Source organism: Rhinoderma darwinii, chromosome 8 (assembly GCF_050947455.1).
Source record: "Rhinoderma darwinii isolate aRhiDar2 chromosome 8, aRhiDar2.hap1, whole genome shotgun sequence".
NCBI classification, from domain to species: Eukaryota; Metazoa; Chordata; class Amphibia; order Anura; family Rhinodermatidae; genus Rhinoderma; species Rhinoderma darwinii.
Window position 1 is genome coordinate 95710190 of NC_134694.1, and position 22386 is coordinate 95732575.

Genomic DNA, 22386 nt, shown 5'->3' on the forward strand with positions numbered 1-22386 from the left:
GACATTCCGGTCGAAAAACTGCACCACATTTTTGGTGCATTTATTTTTTTGGTGCGACGTTTCAGCTCCGTCCACAGGAGCCTTTCTCAAGCCTGGGCTTGAGAAAGGCTCCAGTGGACGGAGCTGAAACGTCGCACGGGCAATAAAGTACCCATTTTTTTCACTTGATCTCTGGAGTTGCTGCTCATTTTTTCGATTTGTAGATAGAGAGATAGATAGATAGATAGATAGATAGATAGATAGATAGATAGATAGATAGATAGATAGATAGATAGATAGATAGATAGATAGATAGATAGAATTGATTTATGGATCTATGTTGTGCTACTGTGTAAACTCTGATGACAATATTGTCAGAAAGTCCTGCTGTACTCAATATCTACCAGCAGGTGGCGCTTGTACAGTACTATACAGAAGTAAACTGCGTTGAAACCCAAAAGAGGAGCATCACACAGCCGGAGCTCATTTCACCTAGGGCAGGAGTGAAGCAGTGCTATTCCCCTCTGCTCCTCACTCTGTTTAGGACCTGGGGCCGGTGCATTCCCAATTTATTTTAAACGAGCATCTCATGCTGGTAGGACCCCTCTCCCTGCTGCCTGGACTAGCTCTTGCACCTGTAATACCAGCCAGGTGCCCTGGCATGCATTGACCTGTGAGCAGGATCTTAGCGGGCACTGTGCAGACTGAGAGAGAGAGGACACATGGCAGCCTGGGAGTTTTGCATGGCTGTGCTTATGGCGTGGGTAGCTATGATAGCTGCTAAGGGGCATCTTAACTGCAAGGATGTCCGTGCCAGTTTCCACACTCTGCAGCCCGGAGTGAGATGGGTCCCAGAATCACCTGTGACAGGTAAGCTTCTGCTTCACTCCCGAGCACTTAAAAGTTATACATGAAACCTGTGACTCTTTAACTGGTATGCAACTACCTGCGGTTGGCAGGGCATGCTGGCATTTGTGGTACCATTAATGATAAAAAAGAATCACATCGAATTACATAGAAATAAAGTGTGTGTGTGTGTGTATATATATATATACTTTATTTCAATGTAATTCTATGTCATTTTTATATCTATCTACGTGTGTGTGTGTGTGTGTGTGTGTGTGTGTGTGTGTGTGTGTGTGTGTGTGTATACACAAGAAAGTATAATATATATATTGCTCACCTTCATATTTTTTTCCTTTCTCTTTAAAATAATTTATAAAATGAGAACTATAGTAAAATGTTCTTTATGATATTCTGTTTATTTGACTGTATTTATTTTACTATGAACAGTAGTATCAATATAGCAAAACAAAACTTTATATACTGATCATTCCAAATAATCTCTTTCTTCTCATATAGCTTTATGGAGTCTTGTGTTTAGATTTATACAGAATCATTGCAGTGTATTGTATCTAGAATTGCACAGTATCATCTGTTATGGATTTGTGACTTTTCTCCATGAATTCATTGTTCATATAATTACTCAGCGGATGGTAGAACAGTTTAGTTTCTACAGATCTGACGTTTACACCCAAGCAGAGTGCAAGCTCCTAGGTTGGGTTCCCATGTTACATAAACGCTGTGGAATTTCGGCAATGGAATTCTGTGTGGAAATTCGGCAGCATTTACAGTAGCGGCAAAGTGAATGAGATTTAGCAATTCTCAGCCACACGCTGCAGAAAAAAAAACGCAGAAAAGTTGTGTGGAAAGTGTTCTGCGGTGCGACTTTCAAATTCCGCACCATCTCAATTAATGCTGCGGGTTCTGTGAGGAGATGCCGTGTGTTTGGCCCATTGACTTAAATGGGGAGCAGAAATTCTGCAACATATTTGTCTTGCTTGTCTTTTGGACATCGTTTACACAGCTGAAACGCAGTAAAAACTGCTGGAAATCTGCAGGAATAAATCTGTCGAATAAAACAGCTGTTTCCGCAGCAATATGCACATCAAAAACGTATTATTTGCTGCAGATTTCTATGACAGATTTATCTGTGTTTTTTGAGCTTCTGAACATTTTCTGTTGCAGAAAGGGCACGTTCAGACGTGGCAGAATTTTTCCGCTACAAATGTTGGTGCAGATTCGGGGCAATTACGCAACTAATCTGCTCCAACATTTGCGTATTTGACAGGTAATTCAGACGTTGCGGATAGCACAGCGGACTTGCCACAGGTTTCAGTTATTGCATTGCAAAGGCGGAAATCCGCAGTGAAACTCCGCTGCTTCTCCGCAACATAATGTGCATGCTGCGGAGGGAAAATTCTGCACCGCAGCCTATGGTCCGCACAGTTATTTTCCTCAACGTCTGAACTAAGTTTCCTAAAAATATATAGAAACAAATGTAAAAAACGGCTGCTGCAGAATTCCACTGCGGAATGTCCGCAGCGGAATTCAACGGCAATTCCGCCACGTCTGAACATGGCCAAATTCTCCAGCTTATCCTGTGTGTGGGAACATACCTTTTAATGGCTGTTACCATTACTACTTTGGCCCATTAGGGCTTGTCCACACTCAACGGAATTGCTGCAGAAAATGTCTACAGTTTTCACGGCAGAAAATGGTGCGTATTTTGCTGTGTTTTTCACAATGTTAGGAGATGGTGACATCTCCTCTGAAAAACGCCTCAATTCTGGCCACTTTCCGCAGCAGGAATTGAAATGCTGTGGTCTGAAAAATACGCACCGCAGGTCAATTTCTGCTAGGAATTTTTTCGCAGCATGTGCATCAGATTTGTTAAATCTCATCCACTATGCTGCTACTGTATTTTGCTGCATTTTTTCCCATCCGAAATTCCATCCGGAAAAAACGCGGCAATTCCGCAGCGTGTGGACGAGCCCTTAAAGTAGTTACCAGAGAAAATTGAACTTCGGTTAAAAGTCTTCTCTACTTCTGAAAATTAATAATACCTCATTGAAAAATAGATTTAGAACATTTTGACAAACCAATGTCATTTTCTATATTAGTATTCCAACTTATTAACCATAATTACTTTTTAAAAAAATATATAATTTCTTTTTTTTATTAGCTTATGCTTCTTTTTCGGGTTTTGAGAGAAAACAGTTGCATTGTAAATCTGATAGACATATTAAAAAAATGTGTTAAAAGATATATACAGTGTATGTATGTATATGTGTGTATATATATCTCCTCACCAGGATAACATTTTACTTGGATGAGTCGGTATATGGTAATTTTGTGTATTTCAACAGGTTCGCAATACGACAGTATAATTTATCACTTTATGACAAGAGGCAATTTACACTTATGACTTGTCCCATATTCGTTTACTTCTTACAAGGATTCAAAATATATGAACAATTTGCAGAAAATATAATTCTATATATACCAGCACCAGTATAATATGGATCAAAGGTGAAGACAAAGGGGATGTAAAACAGCCCAAGACAGCATAGTCCTAGGAAGAAAGTCCTCTAGCACTGATGCTCAGCTTGTTAGGACTGCTATAAATTAAATCTATGAAATCAAGGCAAAATATTTTGTATAATCGTATAACAGATATTCCAGGTTTCAGCATGGCGACCGAACCAAGTTATAAGGAATAAGAAAAGATCAATAAAGTGGCCATTATAGGGTGAATGCCATAGGATATTTTGTCTTTCGTATAGAAAAATAAAATAAAAATATATTTTAACAAGGCTGGATCAAAGTTTGTGGGGGCCATGCAGAAAACCATCTATGGGACCCATCCATTCTATATAGTGTCTCAATAATAATGCCATACAGTGCACTAATAAAATTGGCAAAGTGTGCCTTAATGGCGGGCTTATACGATGCCCCGGTACCAGCGCTCAGGTTCTGGGTCTTCAAGCCAAGTACCAGGAACAGTAGTTGTTGTGACTCAAACCTGAGGGGTGTGGTGGGGACCCCTGGATGGCGGAGGCCCTAATGCATTTTCCTACCTTATAATTTGGCCCTGTATTTTAACTTTGGACATCAATTATAATACGGTGGAAGGATAATACAAGTGCATGATTCTTTCGTTTCTCCATTATTGCGTTCATCAATCCAACTTTGCCAAAAATGGCATAAAATATTCCATTTAATGACCCAACCAATGTGTATCAAACGATTCATTGACTAGTTCTGCCGGTTATAGCATTTCCAAAATTGTTTGGTATTTGAATACCTGTTGTGGCTTTGAAGCCAAAAGGAAACGATTTTCATTTTCCATTCCATATTAATATGTCATGTTAAAAAACCAAAATCAAAATCTGTTAAATAGTCCATACATGTTTTACATGGAAAAGTTGACGTGGGCTAGATGAGCCGCAAAATGAGTTGGGTTGGTGAGAAGTGGTAGATCACTTCTAATGTCAGCTTTACACAGTGTGTAGGACAGATTGATGATCATTGAAAGTAAGCCAAGTCTTCATCCACCTAAAAGACTCTGACCTCATACTAACCAATTTCTACATGGGTTGTACTAGTAAATGTATATTTCTGATGGAATGAGGAAAGTAAAAACATTTTGTATTGATATTTTTGTCCTATATTTTATATATTGGCCATCGGTAGTAAGCTTTGGCTTTTGGTCTCATTCACGTGCGTTTGTCACAAAAGTTGGGGCTCAAAATGTGTATCAAATGTATTAATGTGTCCTGACATTTTCCCACAAATACAGACCATTTTTTGTTTTTAAATGCATTGCCAAATATTTGCACGCTGGAACATATTTATCAACTCATGTCAGTTAGGCCTTATTCAGACGAGCGTTGAATACGTCCGTGTGACGGCTGTTAAAACAACGGCCGTCACACGGACGCATGTATTTCAATGGGACCGTTCACACGGCTGTTGTTTCAATGGAGAGTGTAAAGGGTCCGTTGAAAAATATAAAATGTCCTGTTTTGTTTTCCGTTTTCACGGATCCCTCCATAGGCTCAAGTCCATGCCCCTTGGACGTGAAAAAGCCACGTTTTTTATGTCCGAGTTTCCCCATGTTTGTGTGAATCTGGCCTTATTTGTACCAAAAACTTTACAAATGTTGTCTAAAAATTAGACCGCATAAACTTAGACCAGGCAGGCACAAAATGTGCCAAATTTATCACTGGTGTTGCTGCATGATATTTTTAGTGCATCTTGCATGAGCTGTTAGACACTTTTCTTATCCTTATTCCACTTTGATTTAGCTTATTTTGTGACAGAATTTTGTGCCAGTTGGCATATATTGGTGCATTTTAAGTCACGCCCTTTCCGTCAGGCCACGTCCCATGTTTTCACAAAGCCATGCCCCTTTTCGGAACACTTTTAAAAATTGTTTAGTCAGGTGCATCAAAATAGCTCCACAATTTGGCATATTAAATCTGTCCCAATTTCAATATTCCCCAATGTCTCTTCTATACTTCAAGTTGTGCAGAAGAAATCATCTCAATAAACATGTTGTACAAATGACACTATTGCTACATAAACTCCTGTAATATTTTCTATTGTAACCCTTAGTGAGGACATTATGGACATCTAAGGATGAGTCCCTATGGCACACCAGAACATATTCATGTCCAAAAGTAATAGACCCAATGGGCAAGCGTTTTCCTCCAAAGTCAACTTTACATGGGATTGTTGCCTGCTTTATTTTATAGGCCTTTTGTGGCAGTGATTATTATTTTGTCAGAACCTGAACCCATGGGAGAATCTTCTTGACTCCTGGTGGCCCAGTCCGATCCTAAATATAGTATGCCGCAGTTTATTAACCCCTTTAGGACACAGCCTGTTTTGGCCTTCAGGACACAGCCTATTTTTTCAAATCTGACATGTGTCACTTTATGTGGTAATAACTCCGGAATGCTTTTACCTATCCAAGCGATTCTGAGATTGTTTTCTCGTGACATATTGTACTTTATGTTAGTGAAAAAATTTGGTCGATAAATTCAATATTTATTTGTGAAAAACTTCAAATTTTAGCAAAAATTTGCAAAAATTTGCATTTTTCTAAACTTAAATGTATTTGCTTGTGAAACAGATAGTAATACCACACAAAATAGTTACTAGTTACCATTTCCTATATGTCTACTTTATGTTTGCATCATTTTTTTTCACGTACTTTTATTTTTCGAGGACGTTACGAGGCTTAGAACTTTAGCAGCAATTTCTCATATTTTCAATAAAATTTCAAAAGGCTATTTTTTCAGGGACCAGTTCAGTTCTGAAGTTGCTTTGAGGGCCTTATATATTAGAAAGTCCCCATAAATCACCCCATTTTGAAAACTGTACCCCTCAAGGTATTCAAAACCACATTCAGAAAATATTTTAACCCTTTAGGCGTTTCACAGGAATTAAGGCAAAGTAGAGGTGAAATTTACAAATTTCATTTTTTTTGCCGAAATTCATTTGTAATAAAAAAAAATCTGTAACACAGAAGGTTTTACCAGAGAAACGCAACTCAATATTTATTGCCCAGATTCGGCAGATTTTAGAAATATCCAACATGTGGCCCTAGTATGGTAATGGACTGAAACACAGGCTTCAGAAGCAAAGGAGCACCTAGTGGATTTCGGGGCCTCCTTTTTTTAGGAATATATTTTAGGCACCATGTCAGGTTTGAGGAGGTCTTGTGGTACCTAAACAGCCGAAACCCCCCCAAAGTGACCCCATTTTGGAAACTACACCCCTCAAGGCATTTTTCTAGGGGTATAGTTAGCATTTTGACCCCACAGTTTTTTTGCAGACTTTAGTGGAATTAGTCTGTGAAGATGAAAATCACCTATTTTTCTGTGGAAACATAGAATTTTTTCATTTTTACAAGGAATAAAGGAGAAAAAGCCACCCAACATTTGTAAAGCAATTTCTCCCGATTACGGCAATACCCCATATGTGGTCGTAAACTGATGTTTGGACCCACAGCAGGGCTCAGAAGGGAGGGAGCGCCTTTTGGATTTTTTGAAGCAGATTTTGCTGGATTGGTTTTCAGTGCCATGTCGGGTTTGCAACGCCCCGGAGGGACCAAAACAGTGGAAACCCCCCAAAAGTCACCCTATTTTGGAATCTACACCCCTCAAGGAATTTTTCTAGGGGTATAGTGAGCATTTTGGCCCCTCAGGATCTTTTTTAGAGCTAGGGTGACCAAAAAACAGCGATTTTGGCGCTTTAAATTCTTTATTTATTACAGCGTTCACCGTGCGCAATAAATTACGTTTTAATTTATTCTGCCGGTCGGTACGATTACGCCGATACCATATGTGTATAGTTTTTTTTAAGTTTTGCAGCGTTTGCACAATAAAATGAAGTTTCTATAAAATAATTTATTTTCTGGGACACGCTATTCTGAGCCGTAACTTTTTTATTTTTTCGTCAAAAAAGCTGTGGGAGGTCTTGTTTTTTGCGGGACGGGTTGTAGTTTTCATTGGTACCATTTTGGGGTAAATGCAACTTTTTGATCACTTTTTATTCTATATCTTGGGAGGGGTGGTGACCAAAAAATAGCGATGCTGACCGTTTTCAGTTTATTTTGTTTGCGGCGTTCACCGTGCGGAAAAATTAACATTATAGTTTCATAGATTGGGTCGTTACGAACGCGGCGATACCAAATATGTGTACTTTTTTTTAACGTTTTCATTTTTTCCCTATAATAAATGACTTATTATAGGAAAACAAAACCTTTTATTTTTACACTTTTATAAAACATTTTTATTAACTTTTTTTTACTTTTTACACTTTATATTTTTGTTTATTAACTTTTTTTTTTACTTTTTACACTTTCTTTTTTTGACCTGCAGCTCTGATCGCTGCTAGAATACATTACACTACCTAGGTAGTGTAATGTATTCCAACTGTCAGTGTGACGTCACAGTCACTCTGACAGTTGGTCTACGAGGACCAGCAGAGGCTGATCCTCATAGGCTGACATACATGGCAGACCTGGGGGCCGTTGTCTGGCCCCCAGGTGCCATCACAAGCATCAGAAGCCCCCACGATTGCATGGGGGCTGCTGATGCGCTACAAACCCGCTACATGCGGAGATCGCAATCGAGCCCCGCATGTAACGGGTTAATTGCCGAAATCAGCGGCGATGAGCCGCTGATCGGCAACACTAGAGAGTGTCAGCTGTCGGGGACAGCTGATCTCCAAGTTCCCGATGCACACTGTCGCCGACAGTGTGCATCGGGAACGGCACAGTGACTTTCTGTCACTCTGACAGGAAGCCTATCAGGACCAGCCGAAGGTTGGTCCTGATGGGCTTCTGTCCATGGCAGACCCGGAAGCCATTGTTTGGCTTCCGTTTGCCATACTAACTATCGGCAGACCCCGCGATTTCGGACGGGGGTCTGCCGATATGTTAGAAACCCCTAAAATTCGGCGATTGCACCCGATCGCCGAATTTAAGGGGTTAATGCGCCGAAATCAGCGGCAAAGGACCGCTGGCCGGCAAGAGGGGAGTGTCAGCTGTCGGCGACAGCTGACCTCCTGGTTCCCGGTGCACACTGTCGCCGACAGTGTGCACCGGGATTAACTCAGTAACTGTACGTCCTCGTGCGGGAAGTAACTTCCTGCAACGACGTACAGTTACGTCCTGGTGCGGATAGGGGTTAAAGGGCACTGGTTTGTTTCTTGGTTCTGCTTTCAATTATATGATTTTTTTAATAATAGGATATAATTGTTTCAGACACGGACCATATCCTGCAATCACTAGATATGGAGTAACAAGAGAAAATAACTATTTTAGTCTGTACAACAGAGTCCTGCCACAGGCCATGCACACTGAAAAGTTTATTTTTGATCAGGAGATTATGATTTTGTTATTCTGACAATAAGCTACATAAGAAGTAAATGGCTCTTGAACTAGAACCTCTGGAGACACCCGTCACATCCTTACTGTCTTCTGAGATCAAGGTAAAGGACAGTGAATGGTTAATATATTCTGCACTCGCAGTATCATTAGTTCTAAACACAGAAGCATGTCACTTCTAGGTTTCTATTATTTCCTAAATGGGCTCCCCAGAGATTTCTCCCCCTGTGTTTCACAGATTTCATAACAAAGCCTACGGCAAGGAAGACTGCCTACTTCAGGCCACTTATTTTGGTTATTATCAGTGCACTTCCTTTATTATGACTTGCGATGGCGAGGTTTAGTAAAATATTTCACTGTGAAGTGTGACTATAGAGGTTGTAGAGATTAAAGGGGTTGTCCTCTTTGGACAATCCCTACTTGTAAAAAGGGTCCCTTGGCAATAAATTGATCACAAATTCCCTATTGGGAACCCCAGCGTTCAGCTGTAATCTATGGGGAAACCTGACAGTAAGTGTTTAATTTCCCAACAGCGCCACCACACGGAGAATTAAGCATTACACAGTGCCCATTCAAATCAATGAGTTGTCTGTGTAATGTAGGACAGGACAGGTCCACCAGAGCAAGAGACAGTCTTTGTAACTGCTTTCCATTCTGGACAAGAGTAGAGGTTCCGGAACAGTGGACCCCATTTATTATCTCAGAATTCTCTAATAGAGTATATGAAAATGGGTTCTCTAAATGGGACAACCCATTTAAGGGTAATTCACATGTCTGGAGTGAAATGAGTAAAAGAATACATATTATTGACCACCGTCCCATAGGTAGCAACCACGATGGTTAACTAATTTACTCATATCTTGATTCAGCCTCTTAGCACCGGTTGAAGGTCTACAGGTGGGCGGATGTGCAGCTACGTTGTCAAATGACACTTCTGCCCATAAGCTGACCATACGTCAGATACGCTGATCAGGATTGGTTTATCTAGACAATATGGACAGGATCCGCCTACAATCTAAGGCTGGATTTACACACCCTATTTACGGACGTAATTCGGGCGTTTTAACCTCGAATTACGTCCGAAAATATACGGCTCCAAAGCGCCAGCAAACATCTGCCCATTCATTTGAATGGGTTTTACGATGTTCTGTGCCGACGGTCATTTTTTTTACGCGCCGCTGTCAAAAGATGGCGCGTAAAATAGACGCTCGCGTCAAAGAAGTGCATGTCACTTCTTGGGACGTAATTGGAGCCGTTTTCCATTGACTCCATAGAAAAACAGCTCCAATTACGTCCGTAATGGACGCTGCGAAAAACGCCTGCACATGCCATTACGTCTGAAATTCAGGAGCTGTTTTCTCCTGAAAAGAGCTCCGTAACTTCAGGCGTATCGAACGTGTACGTGTGAACATACCCTAACACGTACGTGGGGATCCTGACTGTCCCCTGAAATCCGGTGTCATGGAAAACAGGTATCGGGTATGTTGCTTTTAACATGCCTAATTGTTTATTCCTTTGAGATGAGTCTGACTTGTTTGTAGCCATTTTTTCCTGTCCCTATGGCAATAAATGTGCATGCTTGGCCGTTCCAGACGTGCATGTTTATGGAGGAGTTCAGGGAACTCGCGTTAGGCTGACAACTATATCTTCATGAAGATTACAATATAGCATTATTGTATAGAATCATTTAGACCAAGTGATTGCCAAGATAGCGTTCATCTATATCCGTCAATCCCTAAGAAAGTGAATGGAGCAATGGTGCACATGCATTGCCTCTTACCACTCCATTTAAACAGGGGACTCGGGACCTCACTCGTTCTGGCGATTGGTGGGGATCCCAGTTGTCGGACCCCCACTGATTTAGCAGGTATCATATATCCTGTGGATAAATGCAAGTTGCTTCAATTTTTAAATACTGAAATACCACTTTAAGATTCCAGCAGTATCACTTAACAGACAATTTTCACTATTAGGCTGAGTTCACACGGGGCGGATACTCTGCGTAAAGTTACACTATGTATCCGCCCCAGTGGGCGCAGAAAAAAACGCATCAAACTGTGGTGCAGTTTTTCACCCGGAATGTCCGCTGCGGAGAACTGCAGCAATTAGCCCGCCTGCTAACAGGCCGGCCTCCTTGGGTGGCGTTCAATCCCAGGAGACCGCTGCAGCTTGTGATTGGCTGCAGCGGTCACATGGGATGAAATGTCATCCAAGGAGGCCGGCCTGAAGGAAGAAACACAGAAGTATAAGTTGTTTTCTTTTTCTTTCTGACTTGCGTTCTTTCGACGGAATCGCTGCAATTCCACTGCAAAAAAACGCAACAATTGCTATTTGTTGCAGGTTTTACCTCCCCATTTAATTAAATGGGGAAAACCCGCAACAAATAAGCAGCGTTTACGCAAATACAATTGACATGCTGTGGAATAAAATTCTGCATCGCATGTCAATTTCTGAGTGTTTTTTCTGCTCAGTATTTACGCAGCGTGTGGATGAGATTTGTTCAAATCTCATCCACTTTGCATCTACTGTACTATGCTGCGGATTTTCTGCAACTAATTCCGTTGCGGATATTTATGCAATGTGTGAACTGACCCTTAGGCCGGGTTTACACGAGCGTGTGCGTTTTGCGCATGCAAAACCCGCAGCGTTTTGTGTGCGCAAAAGGCAATTAACAGCTCCGTGTGTCAGCCCCGTATGATGCACGGCTGCGTGATTTTCACGCAGCCACCATCATTATGACACTCCGTTTGGATGTTTACATTCCTAGTTTGACAGCTGTTGCGTGAATCACGCTCGTCCCACGGAAGTGCTTCCATGTGGCATGCGTGATTTTCACGCACCCATTGACTTCAATGGGTGCGTGATGCGCGAACAACGCACAAATATAGGACATGTCGTGAGTTTTTCGCAGCGGACTCACACTGCGTAAAAATCACGGACTCTCTGCATGCCCCCATAGACTAATATAGGTCCGTGCGACACGCGTGAAAATCACGCGCGTTGCACGGACGTATATCACGCTCGTGTAAACGAGCCCTTAGGCTGAGATTCTACCGGGCGTTTTGATCATGTTTTTATTGCAGTTTTGTAGCGATTTTCATGTGCTTCTTAATTGATGTGAAATATTCATGGCCGTTTGGTTATTATAGTTGAAGCACATGGTTTAAGGGTATGTTCACACGTATACGTCCGTAAAGGCTGAAATCACGGATGTGTTTTCAGGAGAAAACAGCTCCGCAATTTCAGACATAATGGCAAGTGCAGGCGCTTTTCGCTGCGTCCATTACGGACGTAATTGGAGCTGTTTTTCCATGGAGTCAAGGGAAAACGGCTCCATTTACGTCTGAAGAAGTGACAGGCACTTCTTTGACGCGGGCGTCTTTTTTACTCGCTGCCTTTTGACAGCGGCGTAAAAAAAATTACCGTCGGCACAGAACATCGTAAGACCCATTCAAATGAATGGGCAGATGTTCGCCGACGCTTTTGAGCCGTATTTTCGGACGTAATTCGGGACTAAAACGCCCGAATTACGTCCGTAAATAGGGCGTGCGAACATACCCTTATTGTGCTTCAACTGTAATAATCGCACAGACAAAAAACACATTGCAAAGCTGCGGAAAAAAACGCAAGCAGTTTCTCCTTTTCACAGCAATTAAGAAGCACATGAAAATTGCTACAAAACTGCATTAAAAACAAGATCAAAATGCCCTGTGGGATCTCAGCCTTAACTTACTAATTAATAAACATTGGGGAAGATTAACCAAGCAAAATGCACCAGAATTCTGTCTCAAATTGCGCCAGAAATCTGACTTACATGACGTGTGCCAGATTTATTATGTATTTTAGACACCTTTTTGCGCTTCACTGGGCAAATTTGAAAATGTCGTTAAAATGTGCCAGATTTATTAATGACTTGCGCTTTTTTTTGGGATAAAGTATTGGTGTAAGGTAAGCCAGCCAAGCAGTGGAGTAAGGAAAAATTGTCTAACGTATTAAACAAGATGCGCCAAATTTATCATAAGACGTGCACCACTATGATTAATTTGGTGCAGTTTCTATCTGGTCTAGCTTTAAGACACCATTAATAAATCTGCCACATTGTATCTAATATGCGTGTGCCAGTTATTGAGAGCGCTCACTGTTATTTGCATTGGACCAACTGGTCTCTATGTTGGAGAATCTAGTTGTGGCCATTATAACTGGGCCAAAATTCCAATTACGCACAGTTTTTAACTTTCTCTGTTTTACTGTTAATCCACCACATAAAAAACATCTCTTTAAAGAGTCCAGCATAAAGGTAAGTTCCTAGTTCCAGGCAACGAAGCTGCTCAGTTTTGCAATCAGATGAACTGCATATTTTATAGATCGCTGCAGGGGCATCCGTCTTCCCTTTTCATCAGATAAGTGTAGATTAGCAAGCAAAGTAAAAACACACAAGGTCATGTTAGCTCATTTAAAGGCTATGGAAACCTTTTGAATGTATTTTTTTTTATTACATGAATGTGTTTTGGGATTTGAAGCTCTTTTTTAATTGACTTTTATTACATTTTTTTTACTTTTTCTGTTACAGCTTCTAGGTATCCTGTATACATAGAACCTGTGTAGTTCTCTCTCACAATTTCGTCAGTTTAGCTGTGATCGATATTAGGTCAATTCTGTGTGTCAGGGACACATACTGCGCCCTCTCAGCCGAGCTTCTAATTCAATTAGGGCTTGTCCGCACGTAACGGAATTGCTGTAGAAAATGGTGCGGATTTTGATGCATTTTTTTCAATGCTGGGAGATGGTCATATCGCCTCTGAAAAACACAGCAATTCAGATCACAGTCCGCAGCAGGAATTGACATGCTGCGGTACGAAAAATTTGTACCGCAGTTGAATTTCTGCTTGGAAATTTTACGCAGCGAGTGGATGAGATTTGTTAAACATCACCCACTTTACTGCTACTCTATTCTGCTGCGTATTTTCCGTCCACAATTCCGGACAGAAAATATGAAGCAATTCCGTTACGTGTGGACAAACCCTTAAACTGATGGAATTGGCTGAGAGAGAACGATACAGCTTCTATGTATCCAGGATACATAGAAGCTGTAACATAAAAAGTTAAAAAAAAGTTAATAGAATTCAGTTAAAGTGCTTAAAATTCCAAAACACATTGGGTGTAATTTATTAAGACTGTCGCTTCGTACGCCAGTCTTAATAGACCAAAAAGTTAAAGTAAAGTCAGACACATTTATTAAGAAGTGAAAGCCTCTTAATAAATGTGTTGCACCTTTGGGCCAGGTGGTGCACTACAATTATGGCGCAACAACCATGGCTGTGCGCCATGCACTCCGCCTCCCCGTCTGCTAAAAAAAATTAAAATACTCACTTCAGCGATCCTCTTCTACCCTCCGGCTCCTTCATCCCCCTAGCGCAGCTTGTAAAAGGACCTGACGCCGAGCAGTGGCAGGAACTTATATACGACACAGCACTTTAGTGTCACAAGTGCTGCGTCGCATACAAGAGTAAGTGGTGGTGCAGTGACCCAATCGCTCTCTGCCCTGCGGCTTGAAAGAGTTGCAGCTGGGCACCTGTGCCCCACCGGTGGATCCTCTGGTGGGCCAGTCTGATGCTTCTTCTCTCTCTCTCTTGCAATCTTCTAAACAACAGCGGTGGCGCTGAAGGCAGGGGGCCCATTTGGTGATAGGGGCCTCTGGGCAATTGCCCAGTTTGCCTCCCCTAATGCTAGCCCTGCTTGTATGAGCGGCACTGGAAAGATGAGGGAACTGGAGGGGAAAAGAAAAGAGGAGCGGGGAGTATTTATTTTATTTATTTAAACGTCTAATGGAAGGGGCGGACAGGGTGACAAGGTAGGGGCCCAGCATAGGCCTCCTCCTTGTTACGCCCAATAGAGTGGAATCTACGCCGGCTAGGAGCTGGCGTAGATTTCCACTATAATTTACGTCAGTTTTCTGGCGTAAATGATAATATATTTGTCGGGCCGCGGTGGCCCCTTTTCTGAGACCACGCCCCTTCTTTTGGCCCTTTTTGTGACTTTGCTTTGCCAGTTTTCTGGTTGATGATACATTTCCCCCATTGAAATCCTTTAATGAGGTAATCTAGTTCTTTAGAAGAGTCATACTCTATTCCTGTCTGGAGCAGTAGGTACTGTGGTAAGGATTGGCTTAGACATATCTGAACTACAGCTCCAAGCAAACTCCTCTGGATGATTCTATCAGCTTCCATGTTATTCAACAGAAGCCAGACCGATACTATGTCCCTGCCCAGTTCTTTGAGCCATTGGATGGCGTTACTAAAGTTACTCTTGTAAACATCTGGTTCTACTTTGGGGTTTTACATTTTGAGACTTGTTCTGTATAAATATCTGGCTATGCGCCTCTTCTTCTTTACATTCCATGTAAAATCCCAGACTTGCCGCACCTTGTCTATGTAGGATCGCTAATGCTCTTTTCATGAGAAAGATTACAGTCATTCTGTGGGTCAGGAGTTCAGAGCTTTTTATATTCTTACATGGCAAATACCAAGAGAAGTGTTACTAGTGCATATCTGCATGTTTAATTGATGTGGCGGGCTGCAAGCTTTCTTTCTCTTACAGTTTCAACTTAAACCAGACTTTTATTTGAACACACTAGAATTAAAGGGTCCTTCTTCAAACAGGAGGAATTATGGGATTTCTTCCCTTATGCTATAGAAATCTGGATTTGCAGACATGATGGATAGATTGTGGATAATTTATTGTGGGCTGTTGTTGGGGCTTCGGTGATGAGGAATCAATTGAATGGCTGTGGCGCCGATGAAGTCAGGTCTTTCTTCTAGCATGGTGTTTTACCTCTTTTATTATCCACTTGGGAGCAATGTAAATGGAAGCTGTGAGTCTGTGGATTACTAATGGCCTGGATTTTAAAAATTGGTTCAAATGTTGATTCAGATGGTCAGGGGAAATGTGGAGTTTTAATGAGTGGATATTGGTGGATTTTGGTATCTCATTTTAGGAATACCAATCACTCTTTTGCGTGATGGACTGAAGTTCTAGATCATTTTCAGAACCCACCAACAGATATGTTCACCTCTATAAAGCCAATGAGTTCAATTTCTATTGGATTTGCTCATATAGTGGTTATGTTTGTTTAGATCAATTGGCTTCACATTCATTCATGTATTCATATATTGGCCTCATCATATTACACATTGTGAAAAATACATTATGTCGATAAGCAATCAAATTACTATTTTAATATTAGACAAGAAAAATCAAACCTATAGCCAGGGGAGTAACTAGAAAGTGCTGGGCCTCATACCAAACTTTGAATGCCCCTCAAAGCATTCTCGCCGGCTAAATCGCAGTAAAAAAAAAACACCACTTCTGCGAAAACTCCCAGAATAATCTGATAAATGATCAGAGGATTCTTGGACAATGGGATAACATACACACATTATCTGCCAAATAAGCAGAAAATATAGGATTTGGGCATGAGAGACATCAAACCCCAGGCCAGACCCCAAAATAAATTCAGACCCTCAAACCAGACCCTTAAATTAATCACAGCCTAGACTGGACCTCTAACTTAATACACCCAAGATCAGACCTCTAAATTAACCAGACCCCAAATCAGACCCCTATTTTAATCAGACCCCAAATCAGACCCCTATTTTAATCAGATCCCAAAGTTAATTCACACCCCAGACAAAACCCTAAAATTAATCAGACTCCTAGATTAATAGGAATCCCAACCAGCCCCCTAAATTCAGCAGACCTCAGCCCAGACCAAAAATAATTTCAGACCCCCTACGCCTAAATTATTCAGACCCCTAAATCAAATCGTATTCTGCATTGTATTGTAGTAATGTGGATGTAAATATAACATAAATGTTCCAAAATGCCTTTTACAAGATCTGAAAACAAGAGACTGATGATTTGTGAAGGGGCACAGTGTCCGCTAGCCAGGGTCAGTCTTTTCTTCAGGTAATGGAAACTTTCTCTCACCCTTCTGTGGTCATGAACTGACAACCTCTCAGAGTGCGGTAAACCCATGCATCATATCACAATCTGCATATAGCGTTTATTTTTTAGAAAGACATTACATTTTATTTTAAAAGTCATATACTAGAAGGATGCAGTTAAAAAAGATTATATAAAAAGGGTCAAATTCCCTTTTGCGCCACATCTCTCTGGTGCGCTCTGCCCTGAAAAAGCCTGGGATGTTTGTTCATGGTCATCTGCCACCTTTCCTTCACCCCAAATTGTCATAGGGCATTCTTGTCAGATTGTGCTAAACATAATCTATTAATGAAGCTGAATCCTATTTTATGATGCTGTAAAAGGTTGTTACACAATTTTAATTAATATTTCAATGCGTGTGTTGTGGCATGCTTTATAAATGACAACCTCTGTGGAAGGTCTGAAATTACAAAGTTACTTCAAGAAAACGAATGTGTTTTTTCCAAATATTTGCATAAAAAAGTTTTTGTTCGGCCATAAGGATCATTATTATGTTCTTAAATTCCCCAAATTAAGCATTTTTGTCTTTTGAGATGTCTACTGAAGATTCCTTTTGTTTGCATGTGGGGAATGGAATTTAGAAATCTGAGATTCCCGTCTGAGACAGATCACATTAGCCGTGCTGGGGAGGATGATGAGATAATGAGGATACTTTACAATCCCATGCAATTATGGCCCAGCTTTGTAGTGTGGTGTATGTATTGACACTGTGGGGGGAATTTAGCAAACGCTCTATGGCACTTGCAAATGATCAAAAGTCAAAATTTGCCCAAAAAAAGGCATTTGAATCACGCCGCTTTAGCAAAAAATTGCAGTAGCTCAGAGCAAGGAGTGGGGTCACCCGCGGCCCCGCACATTTACTACAATTTACACCAGAAGCTGGCGTAGATTATAAGGAAAATCTACGTCATCTTGTAGCTGGTGTAGATTTCCTTTTTTAGCAAACAGGCATAAAAAAAAACACCACATATTTATTAAGTCTGCATCTTACTCCTGCAGACTTTTTTTCTGTTACTTATATAGCACCAACATATTCCACAGCACAGCACAAAGGTCCGCACTTACTGCCCCATAGGGGCTCACAATCTAAGTTCCCTATCAGTATGTTTTTGCGGTGCAGGAGGAAACCCACGTAAACAGAGGGAGAACATACAAACTCCATGCAGACATTGTCCTTGGATTTGAACCCAGGACCCCAGCGCTGCAAGGCAACAGTGCTAACCACCGAGCCACCGTGCGTGCTGCCCCTGGTACCAGACCATAGTATTTGGATTCTTCAATGGATTCATTATAAGGCCCAGTTCACACAGAGTTATTTGGCACTGATTTTGACACGGAAACCGCGTCAGATTGAGCGCCAAAAAACGCCTGAAACTGTCTCCCATTGATTTCAATTGGAGGCGGGGGAAAAAGGGGCATGTACTTTCTTGCCACGGCTCCGCCTCTGACCTCCCATTGAAATCAGAGGGAGGCAGGAAAAACTTTTTTCTCAGTTTTTCTTTGCCTGTGATGCTCAATGGTTGGGGGTGAAAAACACTGCGAAAACCGCGACAAGAAAGTGCAGGCAGGTCAAAATCTGCCTCAAAATTCCTGAAGGAATTTTGAGGCAGATTTTTTTCTGCCTGCAAAATACTCTGGGTGAACAGGGCCTAAAGGTTTACTTTTTGTTATATGTGAATTATTCTTTAAACACTCACTCTCTAGTCTTTGTAAGGTTACTTTTCATCATGAATTATTGAACTGAATTTAATGAGCTGCTCTCGCTGCTAATTACAGAGTGAATTAAGTAATTTCCCGGGATGAAGTTTGGTCCCAAGCTGTGGGGCATGCTTAGAATTTTGACTGCTGTGATACCTATTGCTTTATCACTGAATATAAACACCTATTCCTATCTCTTATTCAGTGCTGGCTTCCAATCTGGATATGCTGTTTTACTCCTATAGTTCTTCCTCCCACCATAGATTTCCATGGTTCCATTTCCCATAATTCCTTCCCATTATGCTATATGGCATTTTTTTTTTTACTGTATAGCAAAGCATAGTCTTCCGCTCCTTCCTATATAGAGGCAGCCAGCAAATGGAATAATAAATCGCCCCCAAAGTGTGAACAGAGTCTCAAGTGTACCATATTCTATAACTTCTAAGGTATGTGCCGTAACCATTGACTATGGGAACATTTGGTGCGTTTGGGCGCGTCAAAGAATTCATCTGACACTTTTTTTTTTTTACACCGTGTTTTTGAAAAAAAAAATGCATTGTCTATACTTACTGCGCGCTTTTCTGTTAATTTGAATAGAAAGCTTAATCGAGCATTTTTTATGCATATTTCAGTGCGTAAAACGAGCCAAAATACACCAAATACACACCGTGTAAACAGAGCCTTACAGTATAAAATAGTTCATGGAAGGTACTGATTTTCCTTTCAGAAATCCAGCTGGTAGGGAGTCTTAAGGGCAGTGCTCCCTGGGGAAAGAAGTGTGCAAAGTAGCTCTCCTCCAGAAGGAGGAAAACGGTCTATCTAGTGCCACCTACAGGTGACTACTCCGTTAGTCAATATCCCACCCTTTAGAGAGCCTTAAACATGACTCTGATCAGCACAGAGTAGGGTTCTGGTGGGTCGGATGCGATGCCATTGATGCCGCTCTTGAAATTTACTGATTTCCTTGCCGAGATCCAGCTGGTAGGGATTCTTAAGGGCAATGTATCATTGATAGAGGAAGGAAAAAGGATGGTAAATGGGTGGGTCACAATAGGGTACAAGATAGGGAACAGAAAACATGAAAAGGAGCCTAGGGAGCTCTTAGGATTTTAATCTATGGGGCCTAGAGATTTCCAAAGCTGGTGGTCCTGATTGGCAGTATTATATGGGAGTGTGGGTGGCACTATTAAATGGACACTTTGGCAGGTATTACATTTTCACCCGGGGATGAAATATTAAATGAACACTGAAGTGCGTATTGTATATGTGCACTGACATGGCCTGTTCTGTGTTATGGCACTGATATGGCTGGTTCTATTACATGGCAGTATTATTTGTGGATTGTATGGCAGGGATGGACAAAATAATGAAGAGTTTAGAGACCAGTCAGATTTTGTTTAAGGGTGCAACAAAAAGACCCCACTTGTACAAAACTCATCCATGGGGTAGTAGTTGTCCTGTGTGGGAAGCAGATGTGTGGCCTTTCCACTTGTGATATGTGATAGACTTTGACTCCCAAACAAAATTAATGAACTCAAAAAATGCAAAATAACGACACCAAAACATTTTAATTGGGTATTAAATGGTCAAAGCTTTATTTAAAGTTACATGACCACACTGAAAATGGCAATCCTCCGACTCACGAAGAGCCACCCTCCAGCATTCAGTAGAGGAAAACCCCCCTGTAAGGCTCTAGGGAACCATGGCTGGAGGATTGCCCTTCCCTTGGGCTTAAAATGCTAATGCCAACATGTAACTTTTCATAATATGAACGGAATTTATACATTTTACCACATTTTCAATGAACGACATTATAAAACTAGATTCTAGATATGATAAAAGTGAATTATAATATCATTACAGGTTACATAAAGTGTAATATAGTGTAAACAAGATAAGAGCAAATGCTGGCTCTCCAGGCCACATAAATGGAGGAGGTGAAGCAGCCGGTACTGGTTGTGAGGGTGATCGGGCTGCCAAATCTGTCTCCCTATTTATGTCCGGACTTATCTGGTTGGCTAGGCAGATGTCTCCTCCTAAGCAGCCATTGTAATTAATGGGCTGTCTGCTATTTGTAGAGTTTCTTGTGCTGGAAACCCCCCTCTATCACATTGATATACCCTAACAGCATATGCCAAGGGTTTGTATGAAGAGGATGACCGCACTGGGATAACACAGTGATTTTGGGTGAAGCAGTTTCCCTTCTAGCACCTCTAATATGCACCCAGGTAGTCATTTGTGGCGTAGTCAAGGTCCTCTTGCCACATCAAATATGGCCCTGAACGTGGCAGCATAACCTTCTTTTATGGAATATTTTTTATGTCATAAATATATGTATTTATGACATCATCGCATTTGTCATTTTTGCTACAGGTGTTTATTACTGCTGCAGGCACCAATTATTATGAAGTCCGTGTTCTAAAGTATTAACCCCTTTAATGACTGGCAATGTATCTTACTACGGAAGCTATTAAAATGCACTTGTGACCAGACAGGTCCCTTACAGTTCGGACACAAAGGAGGCTCAAATAAATAGACTTTAATGATTGCATGTACAAGTTTTGAGGTGTCCTATTCACTTTAGCGCCCCTAAATGTCCTCTTGCTGAAACAAATGCAAATATTCCAGCCATTTTGGCCAATCAAATGGGCCAAGAGCGTTTATGTGCCACCTGCTCATGACTCAAATAAGTTGAGTCGCTTCTCCCCTTACTAAACTTACCCATTACTCAAAGCAGACACTGAAACAGAGTTGGATTTTAATGGCCACAGCAGCCGTTTATTATTTAAATAACAAGGAATTTTAAATACCATAACTTTTTGAATCCCCAAAAAGGAATTCTTCATAACATTAAATAACCAACTGCGACCCTATCAGGGTCATAACATTATTTAACCACCAGAATGACAGGGGCAAGTCCTTGAAGCCACCGATATTTAAATTTTGGTCATCTGCCCACCAATACCTTACCCCCAGCCGTAACCAGGCCCGAGCACACCAATTACATTTTGCAGATGACCACCATATATATAACACAGCTTTCAAAAGGGTAACACCCTAAGAAGCAGACTAATTGGGGGTGCATCCCGTGATGCATTCCACCCCACCACTTTTTACGACCGACTTCAAGGACTCCCCCCCCCCCCCCCGCAGCTGCAATGACAAAATAACCTGGCCACCGAAGGCCTAAATCGTCAGCAAAATAAACTTCTGTCCGGTAAAAACACCACCAGCAGCAACCTTTTGCTGCAAGCCACCATTCAGCTCCAGGGCGGGCGGGAGGGAACATGTTCTTGCTTCTGTGTCCTGGCGAAGAGAGGGAAGAAGACCAGAAGGCAACCGGTACATCCCCCTAAATCTCCACCCCTAATCCCAAAAACCCTCCTACCATCCCTATCCTTAAATTCCCATAGGCCAACCAACTCCATGTCCCTCCCATCTATTTTAAGTAATGGAGGCCTCCCCTTATTTTATTTTTTGTCTGTAGTACGGCCTCTTCTTTCATTTAATGTGGCTGAAATGCCTAAACAGCTCTTTCTATTGTGGAGATAAACTGATCAGCACCCACTAAGGATCTTTTCACATGGTGCAATTACATCACGGATTTTGCAAGAGCATGCACAAAGCCAGATTTCACTGCATCGTTTGAAAAGACCCTTACTTACCTTAGCATGACAGGTCCTATCTTATGTTTTATTTTGAGGTTTTATTTCTGCACCATCAATGAGTCAGGGTGAGAACTTGACTTTTTTAGGCTATGTTCACACTGAGTTTTTTTGCAGGCGGAATTTCTGCCTCAAAATTCCATTTGGAAGTTTGAGGCAGATTTTCCTCTCCCTGCACGCCGATTTTCGCTGTGTTTTTCGCCCGCGGCCATTGAGCGCCGCAGGCATAATACGCCGCGAAATACGCTTTCTATGCCTCCCATTGATGTCAAGAGGCGTAAACGCCCGAATATAGGGCAT

General features: G+C 41.4%; 1 protein-coding gene across 2 annotated transcripts in view; it reads left to right on the forward strand.

Moving 5' to 3' along the window:
- Positions 1–453: 453 nt before the first annotated feature.
- The window catches only part of GPC3 (glypican 3), a 338054-nt gene continuing 316121 nt past the window's right edge, over positions 454–22386 (forward strand). For both annotated transcript variants that reach the window (XM_075834383.1, XM_075834384.1), the window contains exon 1: positions 454–849. In XM_075834383.1, coding sequence (XP_075690498.1) covers positions 702–849 — 148 coding nt within the window. In that variant the 5' untranslated portion in view covers positions 454–701. The remainder of the gene's footprint in view (positions 850–22386) is intronic.